At 32.5% G+C, this 18,838-nt stretch overlaps 2 protein-coding genes and 1 pseudogene across 2 annotated transcripts; all 3 read left to right on the forward strand.

Moving 5' to 3' along the window:
• The first annotated feature begins 1,144 nt into the window (after positions 1 to 1,144).
• On the forward strand, positions 1,145 to 5,757 carry LOC123228079 (serine carboxypeptidase-like 16). Its single transcript, XM_044653280.1, has 14 exons — positions 1,145 to 1,318; positions 1,414 to 1,550; positions 2,489 to 2,565; positions 2,692 to 2,814; positions 2,899 to 3,001; positions 3,078 to 3,115; positions 3,211 to 3,312; positions 3,743 to 3,829; positions 3,910 to 4,059; positions 4,123 to 4,194; positions 4,272 to 4,390; positions 4,479 to 4,592; positions 5,376 to 5,430; positions 5,512 to 5,757. Exons 1-14 carry the CDS (start codon positions 1,173 to 1,175, stop codon positions 5,593 to 5,595), a joined length of 1,407 nt encoding a protein of 468 aa, XP_044509215.1. The 5' UTR covers positions 1,145 to 1,172; the 3' UTR covers positions 5,596 to 5,757.
• A 2,312-nt stretch (positions 5,758 to 8,069) lies between these two features.
• On the forward strand, positions 8,070 to 13,022 carry LOC123228078 (serine carboxypeptidase-like 7). Its single transcript, XM_044653279.1, has 14 exons — positions 8,070 to 8,283; positions 8,367 to 8,512; positions 10,242 to 10,318; positions 10,400 to 10,522; positions 10,600 to 10,702; positions 10,779 to 10,816; positions 10,894 to 10,995; positions 11,087 to 11,173; positions 11,250 to 11,396; positions 11,471 to 11,542; positions 11,635 to 11,756; positions 11,854 to 11,967; positions 12,053 to 12,107; positions 12,742 to 13,022. Exons 1-14 carry the CDS (start codon positions 8,135 to 8,137, stop codon positions 12,823 to 12,825), a joined length of 1,419 nt encoding a protein of 472 aa, XP_044509214.1. The 5' UTR covers positions 8,070 to 8,134; the 3' UTR covers positions 12,826 to 13,022.
• Positions 13,023 to 15,111: 2,089 nt separating this feature from the next.
• Positions 15,112 to 18,429, forward strand: LOC123227752 (annotated as a pseudogene).
• The last annotated feature ends 409 nt before the right edge of the window (positions 18,430 to 18,838 follow it).

Consider the following 18,838-nt stretch of genomic DNA (forward strand, 5'->3'; position numbering starts at 1 on the left):
CACATGAGATGAGAGCAAATGTTTAAAATTAATGTGATTATAATTGAGAATCATATCGATGTGGGGCAACTTCAATTAAAAAATTAGCATTGAGACTCCAATAGACTTTATTTAGGTGGGGGGCTCAAACTCATAAAATTTTTAGAAGAGGTTGATTAAAATTCAGAATATTTTATATAAAAAATTAAATTAAATAAGTAGAATGAAAGATGTTCAAAGGTTTCACAGACAGGAAAATCTTGTTTTCATTTTTTGTCTGTTGGAAGTTGAGAAGGGCGGTTGTATACCTTAGGACATATTGGTACACCCAGATTTTTTGTTGTTTTTCAAAACATGTTGAATGACAATATGGACAAGAAAATTTGAATTCTATCACGTTTTAGATAAGATAATTATTAAAGTGAGATTTTATGTCGTAAAATTTGTCATGCTATAAAGGGAGAATGACTTTTTTTTTCCACCTTCCATCAAAAGTTTGAACATTAGTTTTAATGGCCCAAAAATGGTATTTTCATTCGCCTATAATATATATATATATATATATATATATATATATATATATATATAAATATTAAGATAAATAAATAAATTTTCTCTCGTAAACTTTAAAATTTATCATTTAGACTTTATCTTTAATTAAAAAAATAATACTTTAATCTGAACTTTAATTAAGTTTAAAATTATAATTGTATCAATTAAAACAAAAATTATAGTTAGAATCATATTGAAATATTATCATTTCGATATAATGTCGTTTAAATTGTATCGTATCAATGTAATTTTTGTTATTTTAATGCAAATCTAGCTGAAGTCATACAGTGTGACAAGTGTGATTTCAATCCAAATCACACAATTTTGGTGCAATTCCATTCGTCACCAACGACATTCCACAGCCGTATTGAGACGAAGCACCAGGTGTTGTTACCCCAACTAACAATCGGTGAAACTTTACTTTGGGATGAAGTCCTTCAAGGCTCCTGGACGGTTAACCGTATTTCAAACAGAATGTCCATTTTCAACTAACTTTTTCACTATTCTCTTTACCAACGTCTACTTTTCTTTTTCAAAATATGACCCCAATGCGGAACAATAATGGATTTACAAGTACTACTTCACCAACCTATCAAACCTCTAGGGTTATTCTGATTTAAAAGTCCGTCAAGCAAGATCAAATGGCCGCGTGCAACAAAATGTCATCCTCTTCGTGTTTGCGTCTCTTTCTTCTCCTCATGTTCTCTGCAACTGCTGTTTTCTCCGGCACCATTGTCAAGACCCTTCCAGGTTTCGATGGTGAACTGCCCTTCAAACTTGAAACTGGGTAATTAATGGAACAGAATTTCCACATTTTTCAGCTTGGAATCCGATTGTATTGTGGGTGATTATAGCGATTGTTTTGGCTTTTTTCTTGATCAGGTACGTGAGAGTGGGCACATCGGAGGTGTTTTACTACTTCATTGAATCTGAAGGAAACCCTAAGCAAGATCCTCTGCTGCTTTGGTATAGTGGTGGCCCTGGCTGCTCTGCTCTCAATGGTCTTGTTTACGAAATCGGTAATATAACTTTTCTTTAAATGGCCGAACTTTGTCTGATAGCGGTGGTTTAATACCAAATATATTTAAAACAAACGGTAATATTTTTTACATAAATAATAAAATATTATTATATTATTAAATATTATTTTATATTTAATTTTTATTTATCTAATTACATGATAATATGTTTTATTTATGATTAAATTTGTATTAAGTCAAATCACTATATGCCACCCCATGTTTGTTAAAGTCAATTTTCCAATCTTTAATTTCAAAAAATCAAATTCTCACTCATCATTTAGTTGCATTAATGAATTTGTTTGACTTTTTTATAAATAATTGATTTATCTTTTTATTAAAATTACAAATCTATTAATAACACTTAAAATAGATTTTAAATTATTAATATATGAAAAGTTACCATATAAACTTTTAAAAAAATAAAAATTTTATCTAACTTATGGCTAGTCACTTTTTCTTAAGGAATAATTGATAGTTTTTAAATTATTAAAGGGCATATTTAGAATTTTAAATTAACAATTAAATCTTCTTAGGCACTTCTTATGGCTGAAACAGTGCCCCTAAAAAAAATGAGAAATTGTATGGTAGACATGGGGGAGATGAATTGGGCCAAGCCGAAAACCATTATATAGCCCAACCTTCCTTCAGAAAACTTGTTGGGCTATTATATCTCATAGCACCTGAGCATTTTAGGCTATGCTTTTAGCTGCCAGTCAATATATCCCTCTTCTAAACCGACCTATTGTCATTTGCCCATACCCATAAGGAGGGTTAAACTCGAGCCAAATCAAAACAAGAGTTAATTCAAGCTTAGTCAAATCTAAAATTGGTAAACAATAATGTTGAAGAAGGAGAACAGTCACTAGAAAAGATGAAGAATCATGTTGACTCATGTAATGAGAAATGACTTTTTTTTTTTTTCCAACAATTTGTAGGTCCATTGGCTTTCAACATAACAGACTATGAAGGGGGCATGCCATCTTTGATGTACTATCCATATTCATGGACAAAGGTAAAATACAACAAAGCCTAATTGCTTTCCTTTCTTTGGCAATATTACACCCCTTTAATAATCTTTCCACCATCGCAATAACTTCATGGTTAAACTGCGAAATCAATGGTAATATTTGTGTTGCAGACAGCCAGCATTTTATTTGTGGATGCTCCTGTTGGTACTGGTTTTTCCTTTGCTTTAACTCCGGATGGTTTTGCTACCTCGGATACATTAGCTGCCAGAGAAATTTACCAGTTTCTCAGAAAGGTGAGTCAGGAAACTATAAGTAACATCTTTTAGCCATGCCAGATCCTCCATAGTCCTGAACTTAACGTTGAAGTTATTGTGCAGTGGTTGATGGAGCATCCACAATATCTCAAACTTCAACTATTTGTTGGGGCTGATTCTTATTCAGGCATATCAGCCACAATGGTCGTTCAACATGTATTAGATGGTAAACACAAATGACATTTACTTAAAATTTTGCTTCCTGGAAATTAAAATAATTTTTGTTCACGATGAACTTTCAGGTAATCTTGATAAAAACTTGACGCAATTGAATCTCAAGGTTTGTTATTATTTCGGTTAGATCGATGTGTTATTTAAAGGATATGAATATTGAAATTTAAGTGTAAAATTGAGATATTCTTGATGTGGTTTCAGGGATATATTCTTGGCTGCCCAGAAATAGATGGAAAAATTACCACCAATGAGAAGATGGTTTTTACTCATAGGATTGGACTTATATCTGATGAACTCTACAATGTAATTCTTGTATTCATTTTTATCTTATTATTTACTCTTTCATTTTTTACGTTGGGTTAGAAAGAGGCTTTGAGTTAGCTTTCAAGGTGGGAAAAGCCCAATAACAACTATCAGTCATACAAGAGACCAGTTGAGGTCCAACTAGTAGATGTGAGTTAGCTACTAGCGTATAAGTTTGGGAGAAAGCGAGCTTCCTTTCATAATGATAGAACTCCGATAACACCTAACAGGTGTTAGTGTATAAAGTAAACTAAACTTTTTGAACTAGTTTTTAGGGTAAGAGAGACTATGAGCCAACTGCTCTCTCTTAATGACAGGTTGAGAGAAATGTCAAATGGATGTTCGTTTGAGGAAGGGGTTAGGTATTAGTATATAAACATTAAAGAAAACCTATAAAATAGTTTTTTTTTTTTTTTTTTGTCTTGTATAGGCCACTAGAGATACTTGTGGAGGAGACTACTATGATACAACCTCAGAGAATCCAGCTTGCTATGAGAATCTTAAACTGATCGACAAGGTGAGAGATTGTTTTCCGCAAAAAACCTGAAAACAAAATTACTGAATGTCTGGTTGATATCAATTTCTGTAACTCTGTAGTGCACTAAAGACATATACAAAAACAATATCCTGGAACCAAAGTGCACTTGGGCATCCCCAGAGTCCAATGAACCGGCTCGACAATTATTGGAAGAAAATTCAGAAGGCTTCATCCTTTCGCCTCCAAGAATTCCTGAATTCTGGTGTCGTGTAAGTCTGTCAATTGTTTTCTGTAAATTTGTATGGAAACTTAAACTATATATCTTCCTGCAGAACTTCAATTATGCACTGTCTTATATCTGGGCAAATGATCAAAGTGTCAGAAATGCTCTTAACATCCGAGAGGTATGCAAATTCCTGGAAAGTTTTCTGATTAGTTTTATAATTGTCAAGACTTAGAAGAAGCTGATGATTTCAATCAGGGAACGGTTCCAGACTGGAAGAGATGTAACAAGACCTTAAATTACGAGAGGGATGTCAGCAGTGTTCTTGATTATCATCGGAATTTCACCAACAAGGGCTTACAAGCTCTCGTATACAAGTACCTTAAAAGAAATCTCCATTATTGATTATGTAGTGTTGGTTGAACGCTGACAATTTTATTCCTTTGGCTTATGATCTTGACACAGTGGTGACCATGATCTCATAATTCCAAACACTGCAACACAAGGGTGGATAGGGAAGCTCAATCTGACAATAGTCAATGACTGGCGGCCATGGTTGGTTGATGGTCAAGTTGCAGGGTAAGATTTATAACCATACTTCATCTCTTATAATAAACTATGTAATCCTTTGTTAGTAGGGTTGTATTCGAACCGAGCTTGGTATTTGACTCAAATTCAAGCTAAAGCTTTAGTTAGGACTAGATCCGAACCGACTTTATTTCAAAAGTCGGTTCAATTTAATTCAATTTCATTTAGGTCAAACTTGAGCTAGGAGAGTCAACCCATTTTTTAAACTGAGCTAAACTCAAACTAGAGTAAGTGTAGCTTGGTCTAGCTTGTGAGCCAAGTAGATAACTCAATTCAGTTTGAGCTTGGGTTGTAACTTGATTTGAGTCACGTTAAACAATTGTTGAAACAATGCCATGTTTGTGAAAAAATAACATTGTTTTATCAATAAACCGTAAACTCAAATAACAAATATGAGCCACAAACTTGAGTCGAGCTTCAAATTTTGAACTTAAAGATTGAGCCAAATTCAAGTTACTCAATGAACTCAAATAGCTCATTTTTCATTTGAATTGAATTTGAGATAAGGGGTGTTCAAGCTCGGCTCGGCTTAGCTCGTATCTACCCTTAGTTTCAGTTTGGCATTTCAATTCAAGTTTGACTCAAATCTTTTTATAATCACATTATTTTTCTTATTAACAATACTAATCATATCATTAATGAGCCTCTAACAAAATCTCTAGTCGATTCAAACAAATATTAGCTCAAGCCAGCACATGTTCAAGTTTAGCTTGACTCAAATCCAATCAAACTCGTTAGAAAAAACATTTAACTTGTTGAAACTTTTTTACGCAGATACACAACTAAGTATTCAGAAAATGGGTATCGCTTGACCTACGCTACTGTAAAGGTAAGGAGACTGATATTTTATTACTGTAAGTTTAGAAGTTCAGAATTTTAATGGCAAGGAGACTGGTTTTTGTTTGTGAAGGGAGGTGGACACACACCGCAGGAGTCCAAGCGTAGGGAATGCTATGAAATGTTTGAGAGGTTTATACATTACTATCCTCTCTAGAGAAACCTTGCGCTAACTTCAATAGGAACTTCTTTTTTTTTTTTTTTTTAATTAGTGAATTTTGGGAATTGATCTGTGTTCTAGCTGATTAAAGGATGTTGAACAAGTAATGGAATTAATTCCTGCAATGAAGTTAATATATGAGAAATAAATTCATATGAATTTATGTGATGGTACCAGTGATATAAAAATGTTATTCAATCTTATGCAAAATTTTGTAAATAAGTTTGTATTTCTAGTATTGTAATGCTAAAATTATATATTTATTTCGTTAAATATGAATTTATGTACACTAACCAGAAGTAACTGAGATTAAGCCGGATGAAATAATATAATAATAGTGGTTAAAATTAATAAAATTATCTTATATTCATTATTTACACCCCCAAAAAAAGCTTATTTGTTTGATTTTGAATATAAAAAAATAATTAATAAATATATATTCTAAATTAATGTACTTGTGGGCCCATAAAGACATCCTTGTTCAAGCAAATGAAAGTTTGATGGGAGCATTTCAGACAAATGTACTTGTGGCCCACAAAAGCTAGTTCACCATTTGAAGGAACACATCAAAATCAAAATATTTATTAACGTTTGACGTTCCACCTTACAGTCCAGTATAAATCCAATTTCTATAACTTCTGTTTCCCTTTCTCATAACAACTGTCGTTCTATTATAATTACCAAAAAACAAAAAAAGGGCCTGTAGGTAGGGCTGGTGGGCGGATGATCATCCATTAAATTGATATGTGTACGTTTTATAAGCATGTGGAAAATGTTGATAATTTGTATCTCATAAGAAAAATAATTTTAAATGATTCTATTCGTAATGTTTTTGCTATTATACGACATTCCAAGCCACCGTTTTTGGTTATAAATTATTGCATAAAATATTTTGTAAGTTTAATTATCAATTTAATTTAAATACAGATAAAAAAATAAAATACTGAATTGTATAACTAAATTGAATATGAAATCAAAAATAGAAATATAAAAAAAAAATGTTTGAATCATGTCTCTGAAATTGAAAATCTTTAGAAATCACTTGAAATTTAAAAACATATTATGACTAGTCTTTCGTTCCAAAAATCTTCCTATAACAACTTTGAATGAATAAACATATCAAAATTAGGTTTTACAGTGGAGTCTAGCTAATTTATAAAAGATTACTTAGACTATCCGATTAAATGTTCAATAACTTAAAACTCATACCTAACCGTTTACTTCGACTCATAATCTTTAAGTATATCATATATAACTTTATTAATAATTCAAATCTACATGTAAACTAGTATTAAAATATACTTAAATATGTTTAAGTTATATCTCTGAAATTAAAAATCTTTAGAAATCACTTGAAACTTGAAAACACATTATGACTAATCTTTCGTTTCAAAAATCTCCCTATAACAACTTTGAATGAATAAACATATCAAAAATAAGTTTTATAGTGGAGTCTAGCCAAGTTATAAGAAATTACTTAGAATGTCTGATTAAATGTTTAATAACCAAAAACCCGCACCTAACCGTTTACCTAGACCCATAACATTTAAGTATATCGGACATATCTTTATTAATAATTCAAATCCATTTGTAAACTAATATTAGAATATATAATTATCCAGTTTTGTAAAATTAAAACATAATTAATGTTAGCTTATATTGGAAATTTCTATCGTATTGAACATTGGTAATATCTAATTATTTCATGATACAAATTAATATATTGAATCTATTACAATGTCTGATTCGACAGAACAAGAATTCTAGTCACTGGAGGATTTGGAGGTTCTGTTACAATGATATATAAAATAAAGTTCTCAACTGAAAAATTATATTATAAAAAATAAAAAAGTGCAGGTATGTTGTCCATTATAATGGTGGCTATACTTCTTCATAATTATTATTAGGTGTAGGTTTAATTCATGCCAAACTAGGCCGAATCTAGACTTGCTTGAATTTGGTTTAAATTTTAAATGGTCCAATTGAGTATATATTTAAGTTCCTTCAAACTAATTGAAAATTTATTTGCCAATTATTGGTACGATGAATAATATTGTTGGTGAGATAAAAAATATTACCAACATAATAAACATTGTCACCGGATGAGAATTTGAGTCGAGTTAAACTAAAGTAGTTCAATTCCTGCCTAAATTTTAAGGTGCACCTACTTCTTCTTTGATCAAATGTATATGAGATTAGATATCACACGTAGAGTTGTTTTCTACTGAAAAAGAAGTCTTCAGTATCCAACCAGCAGCTGTCTTCTTCATCTCAGTCCACAAGAAGTTCAGTTGTTTTTGAATGTAAAGTAACAGCCTCCATTTTTTGACTTATAAAACCCATTGACTGGTCACTACTACCTAATTTTCAGTTTCGTTTTCGTTGATTATTCGGTCACTACACGTGCAAAACAAAATATGTCGTCCACTTAGTTGGCAATCCAATACATAAAATCCATTATGTTTTGTTTTCAAAATCAAATCCAATTGCAACAAACGTTTCTATTGTTTTTTCTTTTTTTTTTTGGGGCAAAGCTATGGAGCTTCCTGAAGCTGGAAATGTCAGTAGGATTTTCCTTTTGAGTTTCTTTCTTGTACTGGTTTTCTCTCACATTGCGGCCTCTCAAACCATTGTGGAGAGTCTTCCAGGACTTCCTGGGAAGCTTCCCTTCAAGCTAGAAACTGGGTAAGTCATTTTGTAACTTCTGGATGAAGGAGAAGCTGATAAAAATGGCAATGTTTATTTATCATTATTTTTTTCATGTGAAGATATGTTGGAGTAGGAGAGATGGACGAAGTGCAGTTTTTCTACTACTTCTTTGAGTCTGAGAGAGACCCGCAGTTTGACCCTCTCCTGCTCTGGCTTACAGGAGGACCTGGTTGTTCTGGCTTTTCTGCCATTGCTTTTGAAATTGGTTAGTCCTTATTTTTCTTCACTTCTCATGTCTCTCATACAAATTTACTTTAGCCAATTAAATTAGTTTATGGTTTCAGAAATAGCCGATGTACCATGCTTTCTGAATCTATTAATTTTTTTTACTTACATGTATTATAGTGTTAAGTGACCTGTCTTTCTCTCCTGTTTTAGTACTATCCATTAGTCACATAAAAAAAAAAACAGCCCAAGGATTATTTCCTTCCACCCCCCCCCCCCTCCCCCCCCCCAAGATTTAGTGTTTTCTCAAGTCACCCTGTTAAGTTTGAAAAGACAAAAATTCCACCCATAAGCTAACTTTTGTTAAAAAATGTCAGGGTAAAATTATCATTTCATTAATAATATTAAAAAATATAAAATTAATTATGTCCCTCCATAATTTTAAAAACTAACAACTTCACTCATATTTAAAGTTTTCTAACTTTCAAAAGTAATATTCTCCCTCCCTAAAACCTAAGGATTATTTTTCAAACATTCTTTGACCATCATCTCCGACAATCGATGATAACGTTTTAACCTATTATCTCGTCAACCATCAGATCTTCATTCTCTGATGCAAAAAGAGATGACAAAGACGTGTCTTTATTGATTCTAGATGAATCAATAAAGACATGTCGATTCATTTGAATCGATGAAATCTTCATCGATTTTAGACAAATCGACGAAGATGAGTATCTTCATTGATTCTTCTGGAATCGACAAAGATGAGTCTTCAGTGCGTCATTTAGAAGCTTCGAACGTAAGAGGTGAGATTGTGGGTTGAAGTGTTTTCTTCGGTGGTTGAAGAGCCTTTAGAAAATAAACCCTAAGTTTTTGAGAGAAAATGTAACTTTTCAAAGTTAAAAACTTTAGATAGGAATGAATTTGTTAATTTTTAAAATTATGGGAGAAAATTAATATTATTAATAAAATAACAATTTTATTCTTATTTCTTTTAACATAAGTTAACCTATGTGTGGGACTTCTGACTTTTCAAACTCCATGGGTGTGATTTGAAAACGCACTAGAATTTGGGGGGGGGGGGGGGGGGGGGGGGGGGGTGGGAAGAGGAGGAAATTGGCCTTTGGCCTTTTCATAAACTCCAAACTTCAGCCTACTTATGGAATTTAAGAGTTTCCTACTTTTTGGGCTCGGAAACCATTTTGGCCCAATAATCAACTATTCATACTGGAAGTTGGGGTATCCCCAGCTTTAATCGTTCAAGTCCCCGACAGAGTCGTTTTCTTCAGTGATTTTTGAACAATTCTTCTTTTTTACTTCTGACAAAACTTTTTCTTCTTCTTCCCTTAGGGCTTCTCCAGTTAACTCATTATCAATCTAAGTGAGTTGCTTTCAAACTCAAATGACCAATTTAAATTTGAGTCAAGTTTAAGTTGACTCTTGCTTGGACTTAACAGGAATCAAATTTAACGTTGATCACTTTTTAAGTATTGAATGTTGCTTCTTATACAGTTTTTTTTTATCAAATTAGGAAGAAAATAATCATTTTTTAACTGATTGGAAGCTTATTACATCATGAATGGTATACTCAGGGCCCATTTTTATCTTCATATAAATTTTAATTCCTTTATTTAATTTAGCTGTAATCAATAAGTGACTACAAATTTTACTTTCAATCCCCATATGAACTAAGTTTGACACTGACTAAGGAAAAAACTGATAAAAAGTTATCAGAAATGACCATAAATAATTTTTTTTCATTTTTGCAGGTCCAGTTGGCATTAATACTACAAGTTTTAATGGAGGTTTACCAAGTCTTACGCTGAACCCATATTCATGGACAAAGGTTCATAATTCTTTTATATATATATAAAAAACAGATTCTAATTATTAATTTATTTACTGGAATTTCATCATAGTACTTCAGGTGGCCAGCATAATATTCATAGATGCACCAGTCGGAACTGGATTTTCATATTCAACTACTGTTGAAGGTGCCAATAGTTCTGACACTATAAATGCTGCCCAGATATACACTTTCTTAAGAAAGGTAACTTCGAAATTTGAATTCTTTTACTTGAAAGTGCTTCTTAAACTCAAAACTGACTTATACAAGTTGTGACACAGTGGATGTATCAGCATCCCCAATTCATTGGACATGAAACCTACATTGGTGGTGATTCATATTCTGGCATAACCATTCCGATTGTGGTGACAAATATACTCGAAGGTTACTTGGTTTCTACCATTTCAATATGTGCTTGTAATTTGGTTTCTCGGAGATTCTGATTTATCCTGAACTGCAGGTCTTGAAGCTGGCCTGAATCCGCATATTGATCTCCAGGTACAAGATCTGACTTCAAGTAAGGACTATTTTATAACTGACTTGCATTTCATTCACTCTGGTTTAATTTGTATCAGGGATACATAATCGGAAATCCGGTTACAGATAATTACATTGATGTGAATGAAAGGATACCATACCTTCACAGAGTGTCAATTATATCGGATGCCTACTATGAGGTGATTTAGCAACAATTTTAGCTAATGATTTTACTCTTATTGAAATCATCTTACTGTATGGAGCCATATATGGCATATTATGCTTTTGCAGGCAGCGAAATTGCAGTGTCACGGTGACTATGTCAACATAGATTATAACAATACATTATGTGTCACAGCAATGCAAAATATTAAGGAGGTTTGATGAATTTTTACTTATGGTTATTCTGATAATTTGTTTTCTTGATGTTGAATATATCTGTGTTATTTTGCAGTGTTATCTGCAAATAAAGCTCACACAAATCCTGGAACCTCAATGTGCTTTCACAAAACCGAAGGAACCACAATGGGATGTGAGATCTCAGGAAGCAAACACCCAGGACTACCTCGACGCAAACAAGCTTCCTGAATTGAAGTGCAGGGTAAACATTTTGTTTCTCCTCTGCCTTGTCCATTTGATAGTTTAGGAGCTCATAGACTATTTCTTCGCTTTTAGGAATTCGGGTATGCACTCTCCTATAAATATATGAATGATAAATCCGTCCAGAAAGCTCTTAATGTAAGAGAGGTATGTGAATCGAAAGACCAATACCTTCTTGGAGTTTTCCTGGTTATCAATATATCATCTTTATTCATACTTATTATGCTTTATTCCATCAGGGAACTGTAAAAAATTGGGCCAGGTGCCTGAAAGTCTTCCCAACCTACACAGAAAACATTAATAGCACTGTTGACTATCACAAAAATCTTTCAAACACTGGTATGCGAGCTCTCATCTACAGGTGACTCTTATTGCCTTCTCTTGAAATATAGTTTCAGAATTTCAGTGCCTTTTTATTTGGTCCAAAAGTTAAGATATCTGCATTTTGTGGTTTGCAGTGGAGATCATGACATTTCTGTTCCATACTTGGCTACACTAACATGGATTAGGCTTCTTGATGTTCCGATTTTTGATGAATGGCGACCTTGGTATGTCGATGGCCAAGTCGCAGGGTATGTCTCTGAACAACCTCAAAATGTTTTTCAGTTAATCCGTTTCTTTTTTATCTCATTGTAACTTGATGTTTTTTTCTTGCAGGTACCAAACAAAGTACATGAATGATTACTACCGGTTGACATATGTGACTCTAAAAGTAAGAAATTAGAAAAATTTTACTAATCATATGTAAGCTTTATAAGTGTTAATGATCTCTCCTATCCAAAAAGCTGGCAAAGTCGATCAATCGGTAGTAAAGGAAACAAAAACCTTCCAACAAACCTAATGAACTTCTCTCAACCAGGCAGTGAAGGAGATGGAAACCTCCCCTCATTTGGGGTTCCAAGGATGGGTTTTTACCAACGGATTCCCCGCAACAAACTCGGAGATTGAAACTTCCCTCATTTGGGGTTCCAAGGATGGGATTTTACCAACGGAAACTCCCCATAATCCTAAAAACCTCCTCTCAAATAGGGGGAGTAAAGGAGACAGAAACCTCGCCTCATTTGGGTTCCAGAGATAGGAATTTACCAACTGAAACCTCCTAACAAACCCCACAACCTCCTCTCAACCAGTCCAATTGGGGAGTAAAAGAGACAAAAACCTTCACTCATTTAGATCGAGCCTCTCCTAACTCAAAAACTAGCTTAAGGGATAAGGCTTTCCTTACACTTGCATACCCACATCATCCACCTTAATTCCCAACAAATGTGGGATGCTCTAGCATCATGAATTAATTTTAATGCATTATGCAGTAGAGTTAAAGATCTTACGCTTTATTTCTTATTCAGGGTGCAGGTCATACGGCTCCAGAGTTCAAGCCAAAACAAGCTCTGGCAATGGTTGACAGGTTTTTCGCTCGTTATCCTATTTAATTCATGATGGCGACTCGGAATTCCATCGGCGACAGAAATTCAAGTTTGCAGAGCGTATTCAGAATAAGTTCTTGTATTTTATTAATGTAATCAGGGATTTCTGTAAAATGTGAACTCTTATTAATTTTCTAAGATGAAAAATTAGATTCAGTACAAGTCTGTGCTTGTTAAAGCATAATCTAAATTTGGCCTTCACATCTGCTGGTTCACTTGAGTTGAATGCTCTCAATTTTAAGTTGTGTTCCACGGAAAATTTCGAGAAAATGTAAGCTTGTTTACTTTTTTGTCTGGCTTTACTCTTATTTCTTTTAAAAATTTAAATAGTATTATTATGTGATTAAATAATTTTAAATTAAAAATGAATGGTAAAAGTGAATTACATATTCCGTTATTTAAGATAGTTTGAGTGATAAAAGTGAAAGGTATCTACGCATGGGGGCATATGTTTGAAATTTATTAATGATATATTAAGATCTATCTATTAATTTACTTAGTATAATAATTGTAAAATCGATCATTGAATAGTTTTATCGTTATCAAAAAAATATCATAAATTCTCTCTGTTTGAGTATTGAAAAGTTATTTTTCTATTTGTCTGTCAAAGTCATTCATTAATTTTAGTAGTTAGAAGATATTTATGTCATTTAATGTGAATATAATAATCAGGATTACGTTTTTTAAACTTTATTTTTTTCTTCTTTTTTATCAATTTTATCTCAATTTTTCTTTTTCTCCAATTAAGAATTGCAATGATTTGGTGTGATCTTGATGGAAATCATAATAAATCAATGTGATTTCAGTCAAAAATCTCACTAACCTAATGCAATTATGGTAAAAAATCACACAAAATTAATGTGATTCTAAGGGGCAATTTCAATTAAAAAATTAGCATTGAGACTCCAATAGACTTTATTTAGGTGGGGGGCTCAAACTCATAAAATTTTTAGAAGAGGTCGATTAAAATTCAGAATATTTTATATAAAAAATTAAATTAAATAGGTAGAACGAAAGATGTTCAAAGGTTTCAGAGACAGGAAAATTTTGTTTTCATTCTTTATCTGTTGGAAGTTGAGAAAGGCAGTTGCATACCTTAAGACATATTGGTACACCCAGATTTTTTGTTGTTTTTCAAAACATGTTGAATGGCAATATGGACAAGAAAATTTGAATTCTATCACGTTTTAGATAAGATAATTATTACAGTGAGATTTTGTGTCATAAATTTTGTCATGCTATCAAGGGAGAATGACATTTTTTTTCCACCTTCCATTAAAAGTTGAACACGAGTTTTAATGGCCCAAAAATGGTACTTTAATTCGCCTATAAAATATATAAATATTAAGATAAATGAATTAATTTTCTTTAAGTGGCCGAACTTTGTCTGATAGTGGCAGTTTAGTGCCAAATATTTTATGTATAAATAATAAAATATTATTATATAATTAATTATTATTTTATATTTAATTTTTATCTATTTAATTATATGATATTACGTTTTATTTATGTGCAAAATTATATATAAAAATTATGCATATATAAGACTATTTTTAAACAAAAGGTTAAGCTAAAATTAATTTTGTATTAAGCCAAATCACTATATGCCAGCCAACATTTGTTGAAGTTAAATTTTCTGTTCTTTAATTTCAAAAAGTTAAATTCTCACTCATCATTCAATTGTATTAGTGAATTTGTTTGACTTTTCTATAAATAATTGATTTATCTTTTTATTAAAATTACAAATCTATTAATAACACTTAAAATAGATTTTAAATTATTAATATATTAAAAGTTACACTTAAACTTTTAAAAAAATAAAAATTTTATCTAACTTATGGCTAGTCACCTTTTCTCAAGGCATAATTGATAGTTTTTAAATTATTAAAGGGCATATTTAGGATTTTAAATTAACAATTAAATCTTCTTGGGCACTTCTCGTGGCTGAAACAGTGCCCCTAAAAAAGTGAGAAATTGTATGGTACACATGGAGGAGATGAATTGGGCCAAGCCGAAAACCATTATATAGCCCAACCTTCTTTCAGAAAACTTGTTGGGCTATTATATCTCATAGCACCTCGGCATTATAGGCTTATAGCTACCAGTCAATATTTCCCTCTTCTAAACCTACCTATTGTCATTTGCCCATACCCATAAGGAGAGTTAAACTGGAGCCAAATCAAAACAAGAGCTTACTCAAATCTAAAATTGGTAAACAATAATGTTGAAGAAGGAGAACAGTCACTAGAAAAGATGAAGAATCATGTTGACTCATGCAATGAGAAATGACTATTTTTTTTCCAACAATTTGTTGGTCTATTTGCTTTCAACATAACAGACTATGAAGGGGGAATGCCATCTTTGATGTACTATCCATATTCATGGACAAAGGTAAAATAAAACAAAGCCTAATAGCTTTCCTTTCTTTGGCAATATTACACCCCTTTTTATAATCTTTCGACCATCGCAATAACTTCATGGTTAAACTGCGAAATCAATGGTAATATTTGTGTTGCAGACAGCCAGCATTTTATTTGTGGATGCTCCTGTTGGTACTGGTTTTTCCTTTGCTTTAACTACGGATGGTTTCGCTACCTCGGATACATTAGCTGCCAGAGATATTTACCAGTTTCTCAGAAAGGTGAGTCAGGAAACTATAAGTAACATCTTTTAGCCATGCCAGATCCTCCATAGTCCTGAACTTAACGTTGAAGTTATTGTGCAGTGGTTGATGGAGCATCCACAATATCTCAAACTTCAACTATTTGTTGGGGCTGATTCTTATTCAGGCATATCAGCCACAATGGTCGTTCAACATGTATTAGATGGTAAACACAAATGACATTTACTTAAAATTTTGCTTCCTGGAAATTAAAATAATTTTTGTTCACGATGAACTTTCAGGTAATCTTGATAAAAACTTGACGCAATTGAATCTCAAGGTTTGTTGTTATTTCGGTTAGAACGATGTGTTATTTAAAGGATATGAATATTGAAATTTAAGTGTAAAATTGAGATATTCTTGATGTGGTTTCAGGGATATATTCTTGGCTGCCCAGAAATAGATGGAAAAATTACCGCCAATGAGAAGATGGTTTTTACTCATAGGATTGGACTTATATCTGATGAACTCTACAATGTAATTCTTGTTTTCATTTTTATCTTATTATTTATTCTTTCATTCTTTATGTTGGGTTGGAAAGAGGCTTTGAGTTAGCTTTCAAGGTGGGAAAAGCCCAATAACAACTATCAGTCATATAAGAGACCAGTTGAGGTCCAACAAGTAGACGTGAGTTAGCTACTAGTGTATAAGTTTAGGAGAAAGCGAGCTCCCTTTCAGAATGATAGAACTCCAATCACCTAACATGTGTTAGCGTATAAGGTAAATTAAACTTTTTGAACTAGCTTTTAGAGTAGGAGAGACTATGAGCCAACTCCTCTCTCTTAATGACAGGTTGAGAGAAATGTCAAATGAATGTACGTTTGAGGAAGGGGTTAGGTATTAATATATAAACATTAAAGAAAACCTATAAATAGTTTTTTTTTCTTTTTTGTCTTGTATAGGCTACTAGAGATACTTGTGGAGGAGACTACTATGATACAACCTCAGAGAATCCAGCTTGCTATGAGAATCTTAAACTGATCGACAAGGTGAGAGATTGTTTTCTGCAAAAAACCTGAAAACAAAATTACTGAATGTCTGATTGATATCAATTTCTGTAACTCTGTAGTGCACTAAAGACATACAAAAACAACATCCTGGAACCAAAGTGCACTTGGGCATCCCCAGAGTCAAATGAACCGGCTCGACAATTATTGGAAGAAAATTCAGAAGGCTTCATCCTTTTACCTCCAAGAATTCCTGAATTCTGGTGTCGTGTAAGTCTGTCAATTGTTTTCTGTAAACTTGTATGGAAACTTAAACTATATATCTTCCTGCAGAACTTCAATTATGCACTGTCTTATATCTGGGCAAATGATCAAAGTGTCAGAAATGCTCTTAACATCCGAGAGGTATGCAAATTCCTGGAAAGTTTTCTGATTAGTTTTATAATTATCAAGACTTAGAAGAAGCTGATGATTTCAATCAGGGAACGGTTCCAGACTGGAAGAGATGTAACAAGACCTTAAATTACAAGAGGGATGTCAGCAGTGTTCTTGATTATCATCGGAATTTCACCAACAAGGTCTTACAAGCTCTCGTATACAAGTACCTTAAAAGAAATCTCCATTATTGATTATGTAGTGTTGGTTGAACGCTGACAATTTTATTCCTTTGGCTTATGATCTTGACACAGTGGTGGCCATGATCTCATAATTCCAAACGCTGCAACACAAGGGTGGATTGGGAAGCTCAATCTGACAATAGTCAATGACTGGCGGCCATGGTTGGTTGATGGTCAAGTTGCAGGGTAAGATTTATAACCATACTTCATCTCTTATAATAAACTATGTAATCCTTTGTCAGTAGAGTTGTATTGGAATCGAGCTTGGTGTTTGACTCAATTCGAGCCAAATTCAAGTTGAAACTTTAGTTAGGACTAGATCTGAACCGGTTTTAATTCAAAAGTCGATTCAATTCAATTCAAATTCATTTGGGTTGAGCTTGAGCTAGTTGAGTCAACCCATTTAGTAAATTGAGCTAAACTCAAACTAGAGTAAGTGTAGCTTAGTCTAGCTTACGAGCCAAGTGGATAACTCAATTCAATTTGAGCTTGGGTTGTAACTCGATTTGAGTCATGTTAAGCAGTTGTCGAAACAATGCCCTTTTTGTGAAAAAATAACATTGTTTTGTCAATAAACCATAAACTCAAATAACAAATATGAGCTACAAACTTAAGTTGAGCTTCAAATTTTGAACTTAAGGATTGAGCCAAACTCAAGTTACTCAATGAACTCAAGTAGCTCATTTTTCATTTGAGTTGAATTCGAGATAAGGGGTATTCAAGCTCGGCTCGACTCGTATCCACTCTTAGTTTTAGTTTGACATCTCAATTCAAATTTGACTCAAATCTTTATATGACGACATTGTTTATCTCATTAGCAATACTATTCATTTCATTAATGAGCTTCTAACAAAATCTCTAGTCAATTCAAACAAATTTGAGCTCAAGCCAACACATGTTCAAGTTTAGCTTGACTCGAATCCAATCAAACTAGTTAGAAAAAGCATTTAACTTGTTGAAACTTTTTTACGCAGATACACAACTAAGTATTCAGAAAATGGGTATCGCTTGACCTACGCTTCTGTAAAGGTAAGGAGACTGATATTTTATTACTGTAAGTTTAGAAGTTCAGAATTTTAATGGCAAGGAGACTTGTTTTTGTTTGTGCAGGGAGGTGGACACACACCGCAGGAGTACAAGCGTAGGCAATGCTATGAAATGTTTGAGAGGTTTATACATTACTATCCTCTCTAGAGAAACCTTGCGCTAACTTCAATAAGAACTTTTTTTTTTTTATTAGTGAATTTTGGGAATTGATCTGTGTTCTAGCTGACTAAAGGATGTTGAACATGGAATTAATTCCTGCAATGAAGTTAATATATGAGAAATAAATTCATATGAATTTATGTGATTGTACCAATGATATAAAAATGTTATTCAATCTTATGCAAAATTTTGTAAAAAAGTTTGTATTTCTAGTATTGTAATGCTAAAATTATATATTTATTCCGTTAAATATGAATTTATGTACACTAACCAGAAGTACGTGAGATTAAACCGAATGAAATAATATAATAATAGTGGTTGAAATTAATAAAATTATCTTATATTCATTATTTACACCCCAAAAAAAGTTTATTTATTCGATTTTGAATATAAAAAAATAATTAATAAATATATAAGTTATGAAATTTAAATATAATTTGTTGAGTCGAACTCAAATCAATTATTTTTATCTTAAACTTAAGTAAAGAATTTTTCACTTCGATTAACTCGAACTTGAGTTTTTTATATCTTATTGTTATTTAGTTAACCAGAAGTTTTAAATCTTGTATATATACTTTTAAAACTTT

The sequence above is a fragment of the Mangifera indica genome, chromosome 10 (assembly GCF_011075055.1).
Source record: "Mangifera indica cultivar Alphonso chromosome 10, CATAS_Mindica_2.1, whole genome shotgun sequence".
Classification (NCBI taxonomy): Eukaryota; Viridiplantae; Streptophyta; class Magnoliopsida; order Sapindales; family Anacardiaceae; genus Mangifera; species Mangifera indica.

Bases quoted from the DNA above. Each gene is read 5' to 3' on its own strand.
- LOC123228079 (XM_044653280.1), top strand. From the start codon at position 1,173: ATGGCCGCGTGCAACAAAATGTCATCCTCTTCGTGTTTGCGTCTCTTT. The intron at 4,195-4,271 runs GTATGCAAATTC...GATTTCAATCAG, and splicing joins ATGCTCTTAACATCCGAGAG to GGAACGGTTCCAGACTGGAA. The intron at 4,593-5,375 runs GTAAGATTTATA...TTTTTTACGCAG, and splicing joins GTTGATGGTCAAGTTGCAGG to ATACACAACTAAGTATTCAG.
- LOC123228078 (XM_044653279.1), top strand. From the start codon at position 8,135: ATGGAGCTTCCTGAAGCTGGAAATGTCAGTAGGATTTTCCTTTTGAGT. The intron at 11,174-11,249 runs GTTTGATGAATT...GTTATTTTGCAG, and splicing joins CAATGCAAAATATTAAGGAG to TGTTATCTGCAAATAAAGCT. The intron at 11,757-11,853 runs GTGACTCTTATT...TGTGGTTTGCAG, and splicing joins ATGCGAGCTCTCATCTACAG to TGGAGATCATGACATTTCTG.